The sequence below is a fragment of the Oncorhynchus mykiss genome, chromosome 3 (genome assembly GCF_057628025.1).
Source record: "Oncorhynchus mykiss isolate SJ-2025 chromosome 3, ASM5762802v1, whole genome shotgun sequence".
NCBI lineage: Eukaryota > Metazoa > Chordata > Actinopteri > Salmoniformes > Salmonidae > Oncorhynchus > Oncorhynchus mykiss.
The window spans coordinates 62,850,540-62,870,192 of record NC_143024.1 but is presented as its reverse complement, the minus strand read 5'-3'; the positions used below and the strand labels follow the sequence as shown (position 1 = coordinate 62,870,192).

At 41.6% G+C, this 19,653-nt stretch overlaps 2 protein-coding genes across 6 annotated transcripts; both read left to right on the top strand.

Annotated features, from left to right (window-relative positions):
• Nucleotides 1-4,313, top strand: cldn10l2 (claudin 10-like 2). 2 transcript variants are annotated; one of them, XR_016494759.1, is made up of 6 exons: nt 1-963; nt 1,192-1,353; nt 1,445-1,529; nt 1,633-1,743; nt 1,907-3,372; nt 3,580-4,313. XR_016494759.1 is itself a non-coding variant. In XM_090229888.1 (5 exons), exons 1-5 carry the CDS (start codon nt 732-734, stop codon nt 2,103-2,105), a joined length of 789 nt encoding a protein of 262 aa, XP_090086014.1. In that variant the 5' UTR covers nt 1-731; the 3' UTR covers nt 2,106-4,313. The 2 variants fall into 2 exon arrangements, 1 of the variants encoding a protein (XP_090086014.1); XM_090229888.1 differs by having other exon boundaries at nt 1,907-4,313.
• Nucleotides 4,307-18,612, top strand: dnajc3a (DnaJ heat shock protein family (Hsp40) member C3a). 4 transcript variants are annotated; one of them, XM_090229887.1, is made up of 13 exons: nt 4,640-4,733; nt 4,859-4,903; nt 6,636-6,743; nt 6,975-7,099; nt 7,307-7,381; nt 9,365-9,517; nt 9,688-9,869; nt 9,979-10,098; nt 12,191-12,296; nt 12,429-12,552; nt 17,127-17,259; nt 17,374-17,522; nt 18,098-18,612. In XM_090229887.1, the coding sequence occupies exons 2-13, from the start codon at nt 4,876-4,878 to the stop codon at nt 18,241-18,243; spliced, it is 1,449 nt and encodes a 482-aa protein (XP_090086013.1). In that variant the 5' UTR covers nt 4,640-4,733; nt 4,859-4,875; the 3' UTR covers nt 18,244-18,612. The 4 variants fall into 4 exon arrangements, with proteins under 4 accessions (XP_021452959.1, XP_021452958.1, XP_036830447.1 ...); XM_021597284.3 differs by lacking the exon at nt 4,859-4,903 and having other exon boundaries at nt 4,307-4,858; XM_021597283.3 differs by having other exon boundaries at nt 4,307-4,903.
• Nucleotides 18,613-19,653: the final 1,041 nt, after the last annotated feature.

Below are 19,653 nucleotides of genomic sequence, written 5' to 3'. Positions count from 1 at the left end.
TATGTTTAACATCGACAACATCATGTTTCTAACCTACCATTGACATAACCATAAACTACAGCATGTTTTATGATCAACATATCTTTGAGGTCACTTTTGGAAAAGTGTTATCCATTTACAGTACCTCTTGTATATTTCAATAACTCATTATTTACAGTCCAATTTCAACTGGCACCTATTTCAGAAAATCCTAAAAAAACTTGTATTTAGCCTATTATAAAATCATGTGTATTTGTGCTTGTTTCAAATAATCCTCTCTCCCTAAAATATGATGTAATTACTATGCCATTACAATAATACAAAGTGAATTACTACCACTAAATATAGAAAGTCTATAATATATGTTTTTTCAGAATATTACATATTAAATAAACTGATTCAAACAAAGGGTTTTACCAGCATGGCTCAAATGAAACACATGCCCTTTGTGTAAAGCTGTCAGTGATGTGATTCATTTCAAGTTAGACCCACACTCCTTACAGTTTACAGTAAACAGCTTCCATCATGGTTTTGACAACAGAGTCCATATCAAAACGCTCCTATACACACACACACCATGTCATCCAGTCCAGAGAGACATGTTATCACCTACTGAAACAAGACAACAAGCACCAACATCCTGCAGCAGTCCCGGCATCACGTGTGTCCTGAGTCTCGATCCCTCACGCGCACCTCTTCAGGAGTGCCTAGGAGCAGCAGGTTAGCACACCCATCCTTTCTCACCTGGAACCATGAGGAAAAGGCTGATCCAGGTTTCTGGTTTCCTGATCTCAACGCTGGGATGGCTTTTTGTACTTTGTACTATGGCAATGGATTACTGGAGGATCACCCAGATAGGTGGCCAGGGAGGTTCATTCATTATCAAGGTGGCCTGGTACTGGTCCAACCTGTGGCAGGACTGCTTCACAGACTCGACAGCAGTCACCAACTGCAGAGACTTCCCTGTGCTGTGGTCTGTCAAACGTAAGAACATTGTTCAAACATCTGACTTTCTGGTATATTAATTACATTGTAGGATCTCTGCAAATTGATCACCATCCTGTTGCATTATTTCATACTCAAACATGACTTTGAATTCTTGAGAGCTTGTCGCGCTTTTCTAATGGAAAGAGCAACAACAAAAACGTTGTGCTGATGTTGACTCATATCTTCTTCTCCTTTTATTTTTTTCAAATATATATTATTTTACAGCTATCGTTCAGGGAGTGAGAGGCCTGCTGATGTGTGGACTAACCCTTGGGTTTTTTGGTGCAATATTTTGCTTTGTTGGCATGGAGTGCACTTATATTGGAGGAGGGGGAAAAAACAAGGATATGCTTTTGTTCGCTGGATCCGTATTTCACTTTGTCGGTGGTAAGTACTGTCCATGGTCTGTTAATTTCTCCAGATGACTTATTTTTTTCCCATCAACATTTCCTAGTATGACTGAAACCTCTTCACACAGGTGTGTCAGACTTAGCTGCATACTGCTTATACATCAACAAAGTCGCAAGGACAACTTTCACTCAATCTTCGCCAGGAATCCTAAAGTAAAATTAATATTTCAAATAATCTGTTTGAAATTAAAAATACAAATTAACAGCTGCACATGTTAGTAACTGTACTGATGTATGCTTTCTACTATTTTCTAAGGTATGACTTAGGACCTCCCATTTTTATAGGATTGGTTGGGTCTTTTTGCATCCTCTTAGGGGCCATTCTCTATGCTGTGACTGTGTACAAAGTCCTATTCCCTAAAGCAAAGTAAGAAAACTGTTTTGAACAAGTCATTTGATCAGAATGATAGATATTCATTATATCTCTGAACAGTAAGATCCCATCATTCTAGTGTGCCATCGTTGTATTGCCTTCATTGAATAATGAGAACAATGAGAAATATGTTTTATTGTGTGTCTCATTATTTCAGAGTGGTGCTTGCCCATGGAGGTCCTAGAACACGAACATACATGGCCTCTCGGGCCGGAGGCAGAACCCTCTACACTGGATACTACAGACCACCCAGACAGTACAGATCCTACGGCTCAGGGATAACCAGCAGCTCTAAACTCACTAGGATCTCCCAGATAACACCTGAGAAACTGTCAGACAGAGATGCTTTTGTGTAGTGGCATTGGCTACAGTACTAGTTCCAGACAATGTGTTTGTAAATACCATTAAGATAAAGTCTATTAAGGAAATTGTGAACATTGTTTTTTTCCCAGCTACATTATTTGATCTAGTCTTTTCAGGTCAATTTTCATTTGATCACTCTGTTGTTGCAGAGAATTTTCCTGCACAGAAGGAAATGCTAATTCTAGTGTATTTGAGGTTTTAAAAGGCTTCTAAAGTTTGTAATTTCCATGTAAAATTTTCAGATTTGCTTTATCGGAACTAAAATTGTATCAACCCCGACAAAAAAAGTCAATTAATTTCAATCCACATAATAATTCACATTTCCTGTCCCTGCAGGATTATTTTCCTGCTGTTTAACTGGTCAAATTAAGATAGTATTGCTATGTATTGTATTGCTATGCCATAGGTTTTAATTTACACATCTGCCACATACTGTTAAGCGTATCTGTTTTCTGTCTGTATGATTGATACACCCAGAAAATATGAGATTCTGTGAAAGTATGACATGAGAAGGATCTTTGTATGCAATTATGATATGTTTGATATTTTTATGAATATAAATACAACTTTGGATATGCAATAGAAATAATGGAGTGATTATTGCAGACACAACTATTTCGTAAAACCTCTAGTGCAGACTGAAACCTATAAGGAAAATTATGGCAAAGTCATAATATGAACACGACCTGTGTTTTTAGGCCTATACGAAACAAACTTAATGTTGGTAGAATCCTGGTTATTGTACCAATAACAAACATGGCATGCCCTCATGGGGAGAAAAGTCATCGGTCAGCATACACCTTGCCTCTTTTTCCATCAGTTTGGAGAGAGGAGGTGTGATGATATACACAAAGACACGCTCTCAATGTGTTGAGGAGGGGTGGGGGTGGTGGAAGAAGGTGAGCCTTCCTTCTCCCGATAGCTCACAGTTCTTCACAGTTTGAGTTCTGAAAGGGACGGCAACAGCTCAACTGCCATTACTTGGCTTTCTCCCTCTGCCTGGTGTCTGTTGCATACAGAGAGGCAGCAATCAACTACAGAACAGTAGCAATGTGCATGGAGATTGGCTGCTTAGTGCTCTGTGTGAGTGGATGGATCCTGGTCTGCTCTACAATGCCACTGAGATCTGGACCTGCTCTGAGGTAGACAGCATCGTTCTGACCACTTCAAACTACTTCTCCAATCTCTGGAAGGATTGCACTTCTGATTCAACAGGAGTGTTCAACTGCAATGGTATCCCATCAATGTTCGCATTGAACTGTAAGTGAACAATTCAAGTGGATGAAGGAGTCTTTTTTTAAATTATAACAGTATGTCAAAATAATAAAACTGCATTAGGTTCATTGAGAGGTAAGAGGAAAATGTACTCCGGTATCTTAATGCTGTACAACAATGGATGAGGTATTGTGCAGTAGTGAATTGAAAGGTTTGTGACTAAACCATGGTCTCTTTGTTCCTCCTGGACAGGGGGCATCCATATGCTCCGGGCTCTGATTATCACCTCTATTATCTTGGGATTCTGAGATAGGAGGATCTTCTGCACTAAGATAGGAGGATCTGAGGTTACAAACGCAAGTGGGACTTTTGATGGATGGATTAACTATCTTGTGTCTGGTAAACATTTTATTTTTGTTGTTGACGTGGTTATTCTGATCATTGGGTTCCTGGGTGAACTCGAACAGTCGAGTTGTCTTGTTTCAGGGTTGTGTTCCATGACTGCATTCTCTTATTATGGAAACAAAGTAAGAGTAGAATTTCAGGATCTCAATTTCAGGGCACAAGAGTTAGTAAACATCTATCAATTCTATGTAGATCCAATACTTAAATAGGGGTTTAGATTTGTATTCAGTAATATATGAAAACACTTCACAGCTATTATAGTATAAGGGAGGGACATGGAGCTTTAAACAATGAAAATGCATGACACACCTTCATGGTATTTTTTTTTTAATCAGATACTAATAGGTAAAGAAATGGAAGTAGGTGTTTCCATTGGATGTGGAGGCTCGGACAGTTGGGGGCCTCATTTGCAGTTTCTTTGCACATAGGGAAGGGTGTCAATCAAGGTGTGTTTTATAGATTTTATTTTTTAAATGACATGCTCTAGATTTCAAATCAACTGTTTTTCCATTGTACGCTTTATATTGCATCCCATGTCCTGAAATGTATTTTATATGTGAATAAAAGATCCCAAACATTGATCATATGTTCCAATAATTCATAACACTACCTAACCTAAATCGTACTTGATTTCCATTGCACCCCGTATCAATAAGCATCATCATCAGTTTAGGCTACAGCAGAGACAAATATTTAATTGTTGGCTGAGCCTTCTATTCAAAACCGTGACTGAACATGCCTACAGCTAGATAAATGCTTTTTCATACTAGCCTCTGGCCCTTCACTGAATGACACGCACTTACTGCTTACTTTTGTGCTGCCGTGGCTCGACTCCGTTGAACGAACAGTGGGGGGCGGAGTTTTCCAACAAATGGCCCAATCAGAGCCACCCACGACCGGTGGACTCGCTTTATGTCTGGTTGGTTAACTGAGTAACGCTAGCTGTCATCTAGCTAAAAATGGGACTGTCAAGTAATTCGTGAGAGTTTGAATTGTCGTAGGTAGTATTTTCCTTTATTTCTAAGAACTATAGACAGTTACATTATGGTTGCAATAAACCCAGTTGTGCACAAAATTTTAAGTTATGTTCCTTTTCTTCTTGTTTTGATTGACCTGCGATACGAAGGTAAGCCTTCTCAGACAATGGATTTCAACCTATGTTTTATTACAGGTATGCTACCAGGTTCAGTAACCTGCCCTACAGACAGTAACTACAAGTATACTAGCTAGAGTATATAACTAGCTAGGTTGCCGGATTGAGTTTCAATGGAGATAACCGTTAGCTAGTTTGTAAAGCTAACAACAACATGTGCTTCATGTATTCCATCATTTGTGTTGGCATTTGCGTACATACATACACCGGTTTGTTTGCTAGCTAGGTACCTGGCTTGCTAACGTTACACCACGGAGTTGTATTTACATGGCAACAATGTTTCTACTTTCACAGCTGCGGTAAGTTGCTTTTAGCAACGCGGGTGTATTTACATACACTAGCGTTGCTTTCAGTTGTACTGGGTTGCACAAACAGTCCGCCAGAAGTTGAAATACACTTCACTTATATTTAAACTTACTGTACCGGTGGGCGGGACTGTTGGCCATTATGACGGGGGAATTTGATACAAATGATCGTATTATTTAACGTACTTTCCAATCGTGGGTCTGTTGTATTCCCACGTCCTCTCTGCTGACCTCATGCCAAAATCAGAGTACTGCACGTGCGCCATATGTGGACAAAAATAATTGACTTGTGGGGGACTTTTAGACTAATTTCCCCCTCATAAAAACCAACCAAAAATGGTCCAGACCCACATTTGGAAAGTGTTTTAATAATACGATCCTTTAGATATTGTCTCAAATTCCCCCCTCATAATAACCAACCGTCCTGCCCACCGGTACAGTAAAATTGAGACGGAGTTGTTTTTAACTAGGGGAGCATGACTGCCCCCTCATTGAAGCCTTTGTAGTTCTAGGCCGACTGCTGGCTGTACTGCAGGCATTGTTAGCAGAAAGCAGGATCCCTATTATAGTAAACAGAAAGTTGCATTCTTAGTGGGCAGCACTGAGCTAGCCTGCAACATCACTTCCTGGAGTAACTCAAGTTGTGGATATAAATTCGTAAAACAAGACAGATATTTCACCGGCTATATAAATGTGAAGTATCCGCTTACCGTTTCCACTCATGGTAGTGAGAGGAAGCCCAGTGGGAGAATATGGAAAGAGATGGATTTTGTCTGACATTCTGCTAATTTTCTCATCATTGAAACATTTGATCCCAAAACAGTTTTATGTTCTCAAAACTAAAATCTGTTGTGAACTAAGCTTTGTAGACTTTACCCGTTGCCAAAGTTTAAACAATGGTGGCGTTTAGGAGTGCAAAGGTGAATTGCTTTATTGCACACGCGCACTTGGCAGAGTGGGTGTTCCCTAACGGAAATATGCAAATAATGCTAGAACGCACCAATAGGATCTCGCTAGCTCATGCTTGGCTCTGCCCACCTCCTTGCTTGTTCTGCACACTATGACTCATTTGTTTCCAATTGAAACGACACACCGTCTATCTTTGTTATAACTAAACCGACTTCATTTATCTTCAATGCGCTATTGAGTCCTCGCATAGGAATGAATGGTGTCACGTGATTGATGGAAGTCATTGTATTTAACATCTGGCGGCCAATGGACTGTTTTTGTGCAACCTAATACACCAGCGTTGTTTTCAATTGTATGTAAATACACCCGAGTTGCTAAAAGCACCTACGCGGTCACCATAATCATCAGTGAAGTAGCTACCTAGCCACTTTGTATCAAATCACAAGGCAATGGAAGACTAGCTACGAGGTGGAAATACTGTAATATGCACAAATCGTGGTTACTTACATTTTGGATGACATTCTCCTTGGTTTCAGGGGTATGTGGCAAGGATGGAAGTTTGGAGAACCATTTGGAGATGGGGAAGAAACTCCTTGCTGCTGGACAGCTGGCTGATGCACTCTCTCATTTCCATGCTGCTATTGGTCAGTACTGAAGGGTTTACATTGTTGACAGTAAAATCAAACTGAATATTCATGTTTACTTTTTAAAGTAAAGTTAAAAGGGTTTTATGATTAACATATATTTTATAATAATATTTTATAATTTGTTTAATTATATATATGTGTATATATGTATGTATGTATGTATGTGTGTATATATATATATGTATGTATATGTGTGTGTTGTCATTGCCTGTGTTTGATCATGTTCAGATGGGGATCCAAAGAACTACATGGCCTACTACAGGAGAGCGACAGTCTACCTGGCCATGGGCAAATCTAAATCTGCTCTGCCGGATCTGAGCAAAGTCATTGAACTCAAACCAGACTTCACATCGGTGAGTCCACTGTCTACTTTTAGCAGCACAAACATAAGAGGAAGAGTGTTTGTCTTAGTTTCAAGGTCTGTGTATGCTTGAAATGTTTATTAACAGTAGTTTACTGTTAATGTGTTTTAAAGTCTTTTTCGACTAGAGGAAGACTAACTAAAGTAAATTTGATTAAGATCAAACGCGCTCTTATCTCGTCTCTCACTCTTCCAACAGGCAAGACTTCAGAGAGGCAATCTACTCCTGAAGCAGGGGAGACTAGATGAAGCAGAGAGCGACTTTAAGAAAGTTGTAAGTAATGCCAACATACTGTAACCATCTCACTGGAAGTGACTTGCAGTGGTGGAAAAAGTACACAATTGTCATACTTGAGTATATTTAAAACCAAATACTTTTTTACTCAAGTATCAAAAAGAAATGGAATTGCTAAAATGTACTTAAGTATAAACCATTTCAAATTCCTTATTAAGCAAACCAGACGGCATAATTTTGTTATTGATTGGCGGATAGCCAGGGGCACACTCCAACATTAATTACCAAATGAAGCATTTGTGTTTAGTGAGTCTTCCAGATCAAAAGCAGTAGGGATGACAAGGGATGTTCTCTTGATAAGTGTGTGAATTGGACCAGTTTCCTGTCAAAATGTATTGAGTACTTTTGGGTGTCAGGGAAAAATGTATGGTGTAAAAAGTACATTATTTTATTTAGGAATGTAGTAAAATTAGTCAAATATAAACAATAAAGTACAGATACTACTTAAGTAGTACTTTAAAGTATTACTACTTAAGTAGTACTTTAAAGTATTACTACTTAAGTAGTACTTTAAAGTATTTTTACTTAAGTACTTTACACCACTGGTGACTTTAAGGAGTAGCAGCCAGGAGATGTCAGTATTGACCAGTGGAAACAGCTCCATCTACAGTACATCCCTCAACAACAAAAAATTATTCAGATCAACCTAATGCACTTGCGATAATGTAGATACTGGCTTTGTTGTTTGCCATATTCATTGGCAAATAGCCTAAGGCTAAGATTTAACAATGCCTACCTGAACAGGAATAAGTATAATGAAATACAGTTATGAAATTAGATGGCCTGGTATTTTTATCATTTATATCAGACATTCAATAAGCCAAATTAACATTGGAAATGTGAAATTGTCTGTCCTACTGAACACAATGTACAAACCAAGCTTAATTGGATGTCTAGTCATCTCTCCTCTTGCCCATCGGGGATAGTTTTCAGGTGCCCATTTTTTAAGGATGAAGAGTGAAAATCACTGATAGATTTTCCATTAGTGTTACAGTTATGCCCGGAGCCTCATAACATCGCCAGAAGACATAAATGCCCTTGCAGTTCTACTTTTAATGATTTGACTCCATTAAGTGGGTAGGTATACGCAGTGGAAATGTTGAAGTCGCCTAATTCTTCTAGAAGTAGAGTTTGAATGTCAGTCACTTGTCACCTTAGGTATTGTCCTGGGTCTGCAGCCCCTTGGGCCTTTGTCATTTACACATCCCTCTTCAGATACTGGGAGGGGACACAATGAGGAACACTATGCAAAATAATGTACTTTATTACAATGTAGAATAGCAGGATTGAGAGTGTTTTTGGTTTGGCTTAAAATTATGTATTCAAGGACACTTCCCAGGTGGCTTCCCAGACACAATGTAATGCTGGTTTTTAAAATGCTAGTAGAAGTAGATTTTAAGAGACCGCTCAAGGTGTGGAACGTTCCATAATTGAAGTCAACTATCATGCTATTGCGCGGCACTGAGTCATAGCTGGAGGGCAATATGCATTTGGACCTGTACAGTTTTATGTGTGCCATATTTTGCCAGTATGTTGTGGACAACTCTGGCTAGAGGTGCATGCTATCCTGCTGCTTCAGCAGTTTACTACACAGGCATGCTGTAACGCATTACACTTATTCATCACTCCCCTGCTCAGGGCTGAGCTAGCAAGAAATCCTCATAGGATAGCCAAGTCTATTTGTAAAGTATGTCCCATTAACTAAGATTGCTATCATGGCGATGATGAGCACTATGCTGGTGAATAATGGGTTCAGGGATCAGGACTGTAAGTACAGGGAGGAGTGATGGGTAAAAGCTTTTAAGAATTAGCGTTATTTGAAGTGTATTTGCAATAGTGGGTTCATCCTTTCAAGGAATGTAACTTTATTTTTCAAGTAAATAGGTAGGTAAATAGGCTGTAGTATCTGGTGTGCTTCCTTCCCTTTTTTTACTGGTTAAAAGGAATGGTTCTCTCTTCCAGCTCAATTCGAACCCTAGTGACAAAGATGAGAAGGAGGCCCAAAGTCGTCTCAAGAAATCTGATGAAATCCAGAGGTGGGTGACTCAGTCACGGGCTAACTTTGACCGCAAGGATTACATCACCGCTGCTGCCCAACTGGACCTAATTATTGAAGTGAGTGGCACACCTGACTCAACTCCTAATGTCAGAGATAAAGCAAGTCTTGCTAGTACACTATGATCTGTGGCTGTTCTTCCTGAGACTAGATGTTGTCACTGTCATCACTAACATAACATTATACCAAATCTGTTGACACACATTGAGCTGTACTGTTTCCCTGCCAGACGTGTGTGTGGGACGTCAGCTCTAGAGAGCTGCGGGCAGAGTGCTTCATCCAGATGGGAGAGATGGGCAAGGCCATCAGTGACCTGACGGCTGCCTCCAAACTGAAGAGTGACAACACCCAGGCCTTCTACAAACTCAGCACCATCTACTACCACCTGGGTGACCACGAAATGTCCCTCAAGTAAGACTGTCCGTGAATGTGAGATTGACACGCACGTTACTTTTGGACAAAGCTGCATCCCTAGATGTAATTCATCTGGTTCTTCTGGGTGTTTCCTCTCTGTCTCCAGTGAGGTTCGAGAATGTCTGAAGCTGGACCCAGACCATGAACAGTGTTACAGCCACTACAAACAAGTCAAGAAGCTCAACAAACACATCCAGTCTGCAGAGGAGTTGATCCAGCAGCAGAGGTGTGTGTCCGTGTGTGTGTCCGTGTGTGTATCCCTGTGTGTGTGTCCCTGTCTGTGTGTCCCTGTCTGTGTGTCCCTGTCTGTGTGTCCCTGTCTGTCTGGTTTGTCCCTCTCTCCCTGTGTCTCTCTGTGTCTCTGTCTGTCTCTGTCTGCGTGTGTGTCCCTGTCTGTCTGGTTTGTCCCTCTCTCCCTGTGTGTGTCGCTGTCTGTGTCGCTGTCTGTGTCGCTGTCTGTGTCGCTGTCTGTGTCGCTGTCTGTGTCGCTGTCTGTGTCGCTGTCTGTGTCGCTGTCTGTGTCGCTGTCCCTCTGTCTGCGTGTGTGTCGCTGTCTGTGTGTCTGGTTTGTCCCTCTCTCCCTGTCTGTGTCGCTGTCTGTGTCGCTGTCTGTGTGTCGCTGTCTTCCTGTGTGTGTGTGTGTGTATTAATAATATACCCTTGGATCAGCAGAGAACACATCCATTGTAGATACTGTGTGTATCCTATAAATTATTTATTTCTCCTCTCATACATATCCTCTCCCCCAATAAGCTATTAAAAGCAGACTCTCTCTAAATGGATCTGACATCACATTTAGCATCATCAGTACCAGTCTAAAATTTGAAGTTTTTAAAATATTTTTACTATTTTCTACATTGTAGAATAATAGTGAAGACATAAAAACTATGAAATAACACATCTGGAATCATGTAGTAACCAAAAAAGTGTTAAGCATATCAAAATGTTTTATATTCTTCAAAGTAGCCACCCTTTGCCTTGATTACAGCTTTGCAAACTCTTGGCATTCTCTCAACCAGATTTATGAGGAATTATTTTCCAACAGTCTTGAAAGAGTTCCCACATATGTTGAGCACTTGTTGGCTGCTTTTCCTTCACTCTGTGCACCAACTCATTCCAAACCATCTCAATTGGGTTATTGTGGAGGTCATCTGATGCAGCACTCCATCACTCTCCTTCTTGGTCAAACAGCCCTTACACAGCCTGGATGATAGTCCCACTAAGCGCAAACCAGATGGAATGGTGTATCGCAGCAGAATGCCGTGGTAGCCATGCTGGTTCTAAATTCTAAATAAATCAGACACTGTCACCAGCAAATCACCCACACACCTCCTCCTCCATGCTTCACAGTGGGAACCACACATGCAGAGATCCGCTCACCTACTCTGCGTCTCACAAAGACACGGCGGTTGGAACCAAAGGACATATTTCCACCTGTCTAATGTCCATTGTTCGTGTTTCTTGGCCCAAACAAGTCTCTTCTTCTTATTGGTTTCTTTGCAGCAAGTTGACCACGAAGGCCTGATTCACAGTCTCCTTTGAACAGTTGAGATGTGTCTGTTACTTGAACTCTGAAGCATTTATTGTAGCTGCAATCTGATATGCTGTTAACTCTAATTAACTTATCATCTGCAGCAAAGGTAACTCTGGGTGTTCCTTTCCTGTGGCCAGTTGAGAGCCAGTTTCATCATAACGCTTTGTTTTTGCGACTGCACTTAAAGAAACTTTCAAAGTTCTTGAAATGTTCTAGATTGACTGACCTTCATGTTTTATAAGTAATGATGGACTGTCATTTCTCTTTGCTTATTTGAGCTGTTCTTGCCATAATAAGGACTTGGTCTCGTTACCAAATCTTCTGTATACTAACCCTACATGGTCACAACACAACTGATTGGCTCAAACGTATTAAGAAGGAAAGAAATTCCACAAATGTAACTTTTAACAAGGCACACCTGTTAATTGAAATGCATTCCAGGTGACTACCTCATGAAACTGGTTGAGAGAATGCCAAGTGTGCAAAGCTGTCATCAAGGCAAAGGGTGGCTACTTTGAAGAATCTCAAATATAAAATGATTAGTTTAACACTTGTTTGTTTACTACATGATTCCATATGTTATTTCATAGCATTGATGTCTTCCCTATTATTCGACAATGTAGAAAATAGTCCAAATTTAAGAAAAACCCTTGAATGAGTAGGCGTGTCCAAACTTTTGACTGGTACTGTAGGTCTGGGTGTGTGGTGATATTCTCGGCGAAGGTTGTGTAAAATTCTATCGGCAAGACGTCACTAAGACTCCTGTTTTACCCCAAACGTGTAGGTATGGAGATGCAGTGAGTAAATACGAGTCCGTGATTAAGACTGAGCCAAATGTTCCCCAGTACTCGCACCATGCAAAGGAGCGCATCTGCCACTGTCTGGCACAGGTATGACTATCTGTCTAATGCAGATTTGACAGGACAATAAACATTTTTTTGAATTACTAATGAAATGTAGACGTGTCTTTTGACTGAGTTTGGTTTTGTAGTTTGAGCATGTCCCTTCGTGTCCTTGTTCAGGAGCAGCAGGATGTAAGCAGAGCCATCACAGTGTGCAGTGAGGTCCTTCAGTCTGACCCTCAGAATGTGAATGTGTTGAAGGACAGAGCAGAGGCCTACCTACTGGATGAACAGTACGAGGAAGGTAATATCTAATTCATTTGTAATAATTCAATGGCTTTACAGTGCATAATTTACAGTGCATTTAGAAAGTATTGAAACCCCTGGACTTGTTCCACATTTTGTTGCATTACAGCCTTATTCTAAAATGGATGAATTAGTTTATTTTTCTTCCCTCAATCTACATACAATACCCCATAATGACAAAGAAAAACGTTTTTTTTATTTTTTATTTGTGTATACATGCATACATAGTTGGAGTTTACATACACTTAGGTTGGAGTCATTTAAAACTAGTTTTTCAACTTCAAAAATGTCTTGTTAACAAACTATGGTTTTGGCAAGTCGGTTAGGACATCTACTTGCATGACACAAGTAATTTTTCCAACAATCGTTGAAAATAAAAGACCGATTATTTCACTTGTAATTCACTATCACAATTCCAGTGGGTCAGAAGTTTACATGCACTAAGTTGACTGTGCCTTTAAACTACTTGGAAAATTCCAGGAAAGGATGTCATGGCTTTAGAAGCTTCTGATAGGCTAATTTATATCATTTGAGTCAATAGGAGGTGTACCTGTGGATGTATTTCAAGGCCTACCTTCAAACTCAGTGCCTCTTTGCTTGACATCATGGGAAAATCAAAAGAAATCAGCCAAAACCTCAGAAAAAAAATTGTAGACCTCAAGTCTGGTTCATCCTTAGGAGCAATTTCCAAACACCTGAAGGTACCACGTTCATCTGTACAAACAATAGTATGCAAGAATAAACACCATGGGACCACGCAGCCGTCATACTGCTCAGGAAGGAGACGTGTTCTGTTTCCTAGAGATGGATGAACTTTGGTGCGAAAAGTGTAAATCAATCCCAGAACAGCAAAGGACCTTATGAAGATGCTGGAGGAAATGCGTACAAAAGTATCTATATCCACAGTTAAACGAGTCCTATATTGACATAACCTGAAAGGCCGCTCAGCCACTGCTCCAAAACCGTCATAAAAAAGCCAGACTACGGTTTGCAACTGCGTTTGGGGACAAAGCTCTTAATTTTTGGAGAAATGCAACAACAAAAATAGAACTGTTTGGTCATAATGACCATCTTTATGTTTGGAGGAAAAAGGGGGAGGCTTGCAAGCCGAAGAACACCATCCCACCCGTGAAGCACGGTGGTGGCAGCATCATGTTGTGGGGGTGCTTTGCTGCAGGAGGGACTGGTGCACTTCACAAAATAGATGGCTTCACGAGGAAGGAAAATTGTGGATATATTGAAGCAACATCTCAAGACATCAATCAGGAAGTTAAAGCTTGGTCGCAAATGGGTCTTCCAAATGGACAATGACACCAAGCATACTTCCAAAGTTGTGGCAAAATGGCTTAAGGACAACAAAGTCAAGGTATTGGAGTGGCCATCACAAAGCCCTGACATCAATCCCATAGAAAATTTGTGGGCAGAACTGAAAAAGCGTGTGCGAGCAAGGAAGCCTACAAACCTGACTTTGTTATACCAGCTCTGTCAGGAGGAATAGGCCAAAATTCAGCCAACTTATTGTGGGAAGCTTGTGGAAGGCTACCTGAAACGTTTGTCCCAAGTGAAACCATTAAAGGCAATGCTACCAAATACTAATTGAGTGTATGTAAACTTCTGACCCACTGGGAATGTGATGAAAGAAATAAAAGCTGAAATAAATCCTATTATTCTGGCATTTCAGATTCGTAAAATAAAGTGGTGATCCTAACTGACCTAAAACGGGGAATATTTACTAGGATTAAATGTCAGGAATAGTGAAACTGAGTTTAAATGTCTTTGGCTATGGTGTATGTAAACTTCTGACTTCAACCTGACCTTTACATAACTATTCAGTATTCAGCCTAGAGTCTTCTTGGGTATGACGCTACAAGCTTGGCACACCTGTATTTGGGGAGTTTCTCCCATTCTTCTCGACAGATCCTCTCAGGTTGGATGGGAGCGTCGCTGCACAGCTATTTTCAGTCTCTCCAGAGATGTTAGATAGGGTTCATACCTGGGCTCTGGCTGGGCCACTCAAGGACATCCAGAAACGTGTCCCGAAGCCACTCCTGCGTTGTCTTTACTCTGCTTAGGGTCATTGTCCTGTTGGAAGGTGAACCTTCACCCAAGTCTGAGTGCTTTGGAGCAGGTTTTTTATTTTATTATCAGGGATCTCTCTGTACTTTGCTCTGTTCATCTTTCCCTCGATCCTGACTAGTCTCCCAGTCCCTGCTGCTGAAACATCCCCACAGCATGATGCTGCCACCGACACTTCACCAAAAGGATTGTGCCAGGTCTCCTCCAGACGTGACGCTTGGCGTTCAGGTCAAAGAGTTGAATCTCGGTTTCATCAGACCAGAGAATCTTGTTTCGAGTCTTTAGGTGCCTTTTGGTGAACTCATGTGCCCTTTTACTGAGGAGTGGTTTATGTCTGGCCACCCTGCCATCAAGGCCTGATTGGTGGAGTGCTGCAGAGATGGTTGTCCCATCTTCACATAGGAACTCAGGAGCTCTGTCAGTGATCATCAGGTTTATGGTCACCTCCCTGACCAAGGCCCTATTGCTCAGTTTTGCTGGGTGGTCAGCTCTAGTAAGGTTGTTGGTGGTTCTAAAATTCTTCCACTTAAGAATGATGGAGGCCACTGTGTTCTTGGGGACCTTCAATGCTGCAGAATTGTTGTTGGTACCCTTCCCCAGATCTGTGCCTTGACACAATCCTGTCTTGGAGCTCTACGGACAATTCCTTCAACCTCACGGCTTGGTTTTTGCTCTGACATGCACTGTCAACTGTGGGACCTGATATAGACGTGTGTGTGTGTGTGCCTTTCCAAATCATGTCCAATCTTTTGAATTTACCACAGGTGGACTCCAATCAAGTTGTAGAAACCTCCTCATAGATGATCAATTGAAACCGAATGAACCTGAGCTCAATTTCGAGTCTCATAGCAAAGGGTATAAATACTTGTAAGGTATTTTGTTTTTTATTTAATACATTTGCAAACATTCCTAAACCTGTTTTCACTTCATCGTTATGGGGTGTTGTGTCGATAAGGATAATATATATATGAGTAAGGCTGTAACTTTACAATGTGGAAAAAGGGAAGGGGTCTGAATATTTTCCGATTTCACTGTATATAGTGCTCTTTCCAGTGTTTAAAGCACTTTTACATTCGTATGGGAGGAGCTCACCTCTTCTCTAATTGCATCTGACTTTTTCCTGACATGGATGAGTCTGTCCATACAACATGCTGAACAGTGGAATCTTGTCAGGTTTGCTGTTCAACATGGTCTTGGCTTCAGTTTTTTTGGAGTGGTGTTGAGGCTTTGTAGACTGAATTATTCTGAAGGATAAAACTAGAGGGCACTGTTTTACTATTGGAGTAACGTTCATCTATAGTCTATATGAAAAGCAATTATTTGTTAGACACATTGCTACTACAATTTTGAAAAAGGATGGGAGGAAAAATATATTCTAACTTTAAGTTTTCTGTTCAACAGTGATTTAGTCAGCTCAAAGTGATGCAATAGTATTATAAATGCAGAGGGAGCAATTTCCCCTCTGATCTGGACCCTAGTAAGCAGTAAGCAAAACCTGGAGTGATATACAGCTCTGCTGCCTCCCAGGCTGCACAGCACCTCGTTAATCAAGCCACTAGCAATTCAGTGGTGGCAGAGCCAACACACTCACACACTCACAAACACAGGCTCAGTGGTGCCATCTGTACCGGTCCAAACGGAAGGGACCTTAACACTTTGCCAAGTCTTACCTGTGGTCTCTGGAGTTGTTGCTACAGTGTAGGTGTGTACTTCCAAATCCTACTGCTACGCTAGACCAACAATTCTCATGACAAATTGTTGAAAGGCTAGTCATGGATGTAGACTTGAAATAGTACATTTTTAAAAGGAGGAAAGTGTGAATGGAATTGTTCCAAAACAATCGGGTGATTTAGAAAGCTCTCTCTTAGCCTCGGAGGCGTGTTTGTGTGGTGAGTGTCTTTGCGGTGTATAAATAGCGTGGATGTGTGGCTGGCTGCGATGCGGCTCAGGCAGCTTCCATGTAGCCACAGGCGATCTGGGCAGTCGGAACTGCGCCGCTACCCGCACCAGGGCTCCATCTCCTAAACACCAGCCTAGCAACCGCAGGGGATGTTGACTGGGCAGCAAAGGAGGCGTAAATTGTCATTAAGGCACTTTATCTGCTTAGGCGTGAACACCGAGAGCGGCGGGTGGGTGGTAGCATCACAGACTCGGTCATGTGGGCTTTTAAACTGTCAGGCTCCACAGGGCGCAGTAAACCGCAGCATCTCTTAAATCCTCCCTCTCGCCCAGCCGCCCGCCCGTCCGCCTCAGAGTACAGCTGCCTTCAACCACCACACGCCACCTTCTAGTCCACACAGGCTGCTGGAATCGATGCACAGCACACTGAACTTAAGATGATTGGGTTTGACGAGACAGCGTATTATACATACCTGGTTAATCACCAGAACCAGACTTCGGTACTGCAAAAATAATGGGGGTATTGTATAGACCCCCCCCCCCCAATTGAATACACACGTATTACAGGTTATTTATGGGGCTTTACTCTCTCTGCAGCTATCAAGGACTATGAGACTGCCCGCGAGCACAGTGAGAATGACCGGCAGATCAAGGAAGGGCTTGAGAAAGCACAGCGCCTCCTCAAACAGTCCCAGAAGAGAGACTACTACAAGATCCTGGGCATTAAGAGGTGCATTACAAACCGCTATGCTGGTCGGGACTGGGGTGCTCTGTTAGTTATAGCTCATGTAGAACACTGTCGAGGAGAACAGAATTGTATTACCTCTGTTTGTCCCTGTTGCAGGACTGCCCAGAAGAAGGAGATCGTAAAGGCCTACAGGAAGCAGGCCCAGCAGTGGCACCCAGACAACTTCCAGGATCCTGTGGAGAAGAAGAAGGCAGAGAAGAAGTTCATTGACATTGTTCAGGCCAAGGAAGTGCTCACTGATCCAGGTAAATGTCCAATGGGCAGAGCTTATTTCCCCCCCCCCCCCCCCCCCCCCCCCCACCAGCTGTTCACTAACCAGCTGTCAATGAAGACTGAAGCAGACAGATGTATAGGGTCAGATAACCCAGAGTTCATCATGCACCACTCTGTACAGACCCAAGTTCTCTAGTGCATTTTCAACGCAGTAGAAATGTTTATCCTTCATCTGCCAATCAATACTTTCATGACATTCTATATAAAATGTCACTTAGTATACTTCTAGGATTTATTTGGGCATGTTGTATGCATCACCCTCTGTGCTAGATGGTCAAACCTTCAATTTGCGCTTTAGTTGTATTGATTTAGCAGTACTCTTGTCACATTGTTTGGGAGGACTCTGTGCTGTCTACCTACCCGTTCAATTAATATCAAATGGTGTCTCCTGTCATATGGATGAAAAACTAGCCACCTGTCAAATATGCGTAGGGTTCTCAACTGCTCTCGATCTTTCAGGTTCGAAACGCTGAATGCCTCCACTCAAGTCTATTGTTGCTCTGTTAACAGCGTTAACAATGCTGTGTCTGTCTGTGTGCCTGTACAGAGATGAGGCAGAAGTTTGACAATGGCGAGGACCCCATGGACCCAGAGAGCCAGCAGGGTGGACACCATCAGAACTTTCACAGTGGTTTCCAGGGCTTTAACCCCTTCAGCTCCGGACAGTTCAACTTCAAATTCAACTACCAGTGAGCCTTAAGAGAGGAGCTTCTGGGCATTCATCCAGTATGGTTGTAGCTTAACCTCTCTCTCGTTCAGGGAGAGCACAATTACCTTCATGATGACATGTCTGAGACAACTTGTACAGATTAAAGATGTCTTTTCTGTTGAATGATATGTTTTTGGAGCTACATTCTCTGATGCGACTTTTTAACATTTTTAATCTTTGCAGCAACTCCCATCTTCAATTTGAGTTCTGGGTTAATTCCAAAGCGACTACACCTTTTGTGGTGTACACTGAAAATTGGTATCCATTCCTAATGTGTACATAGATACAGTACTATTTTTATATGAATGGAGTCATTGCGAATTGTAAATAAAGATCTATTTATGCTTATAGTATCATGGCATTCCTTTTGGAATTCAGTAATGTCCCATTTATACATTTACAGTGCCTTCAGAAAGTATTCAGACCCCTTGATTTTTTTTTCCACGTTTTGTTTCGTTACAGCCTTTTGTAAAAGGGATTTTCCCTCAATCTACACACAATACCCAATAATGACAAAGCAAAACAGGATTTTAGAAATGTTTGCTAATTTATTAAAAATAAAACACTTCTGTAAGTATTCAGCTCCTTTTGGCAGCGACTACAGCCTCAAGTCTTTTTGCGTATGATGCTACAAGCTTGGCACACCTGTATTTGGGAAGTTTCTCCTTTTACTGAGGAGTGGCTGCCATCTGGCCACTCTACCATAAAGGCCTGGATTGGTGGAGTGCTGCAGAGATGGTTGTCCTTCTGGAAGGTTCTCCCAGCTCCACATAGGAACTCTAGAGCTCTGTCAGACTGACCATTGGGTGCTTGGTCACCTCAATGACCAAGGCCCCGGTTGCTCAGTTTGGCGAGGTGGCCAACTCTAAGTCTTGGTTGTTCCAAACTTCTTCCTTTTAAGAATGATGGAGGCCACCAAAGCTGCAGAACCTTTTTGGTACCCTTCCCCACATCTGTGCCTCGACGGAATCCTGTCTCAGCTCTGCAAAAAATCCCTACAACCTGGGCTTGGTTTTTGTCCTGACATGCACTGTCAACAGTGGGACCTTTCTATAGACAGGTGTGCCTTTCCAAATCATGTCCAATCAATTGAATTCACCACAGGTGGACTTCAAGCTGTAGAAACATCTCAAGGATGATGCACCGGAGCTCAATTTTTAGTCTCATAGCAAAGGGTCTGAATACTTATGTAAATATGAACTGCTCAATATACAAGTGCTGACTGTAAAGGGTACAACGTGCTTTTAAATCTCTCCTGTCTCCCGAAGTGTGCACTTCTAGAATTCTCCCACGCTGCGGCAAAAATGGATATGCCTAGGCCACCCACTGGAGGACAAGGAAGAGAAGAAAAAAGAAACCAAAGATGGTGCTATATAATATACTGACTCAAAGGC

Coding starts and splice junctions, on each gene's coding strand:
- cldn10l2 (XM_090229888.1), top strand. CDS start 732: ATGAGGAAAAGGCTGATCCAGGTTTCTGGTTTCCTGATCTCAACGCTG. Junction 964..1,191: donor TGTGCTGTGGTCTGTCAAAC/GTAAGAACATTG, acceptor ATTATTTTACAG/CTATCGTTCAGGGAGTGAGA. Junction 1,354..1,444: donor CGTATTTCACTTTGTCGGTG/GTAAGTACTGTC, acceptor CTCTTCACACAG/GTGTGTCAGACTTAGCTGCA.
- dnajc3a (XM_021597283.3), top strand. CDS start 4,777: ATGGTTGCAATAAACCCAGTTGTGCACAAAATTTTAAGTTATGTTCCT. Junction 7,382..9,364: donor AGAGCGACTTTAAGAAAGTT/GTAAGTAATGCC, acceptor TCTCTCTTCCAG/CTCAATTCGAACCCTAGTGA. Junction 12,553..17,126: donor GGATGAACAGTACGAGGAAG/GTAATATCTAAT, acceptor CTCTCTCTGCAG/CTATCAAGGACTATGAGACT.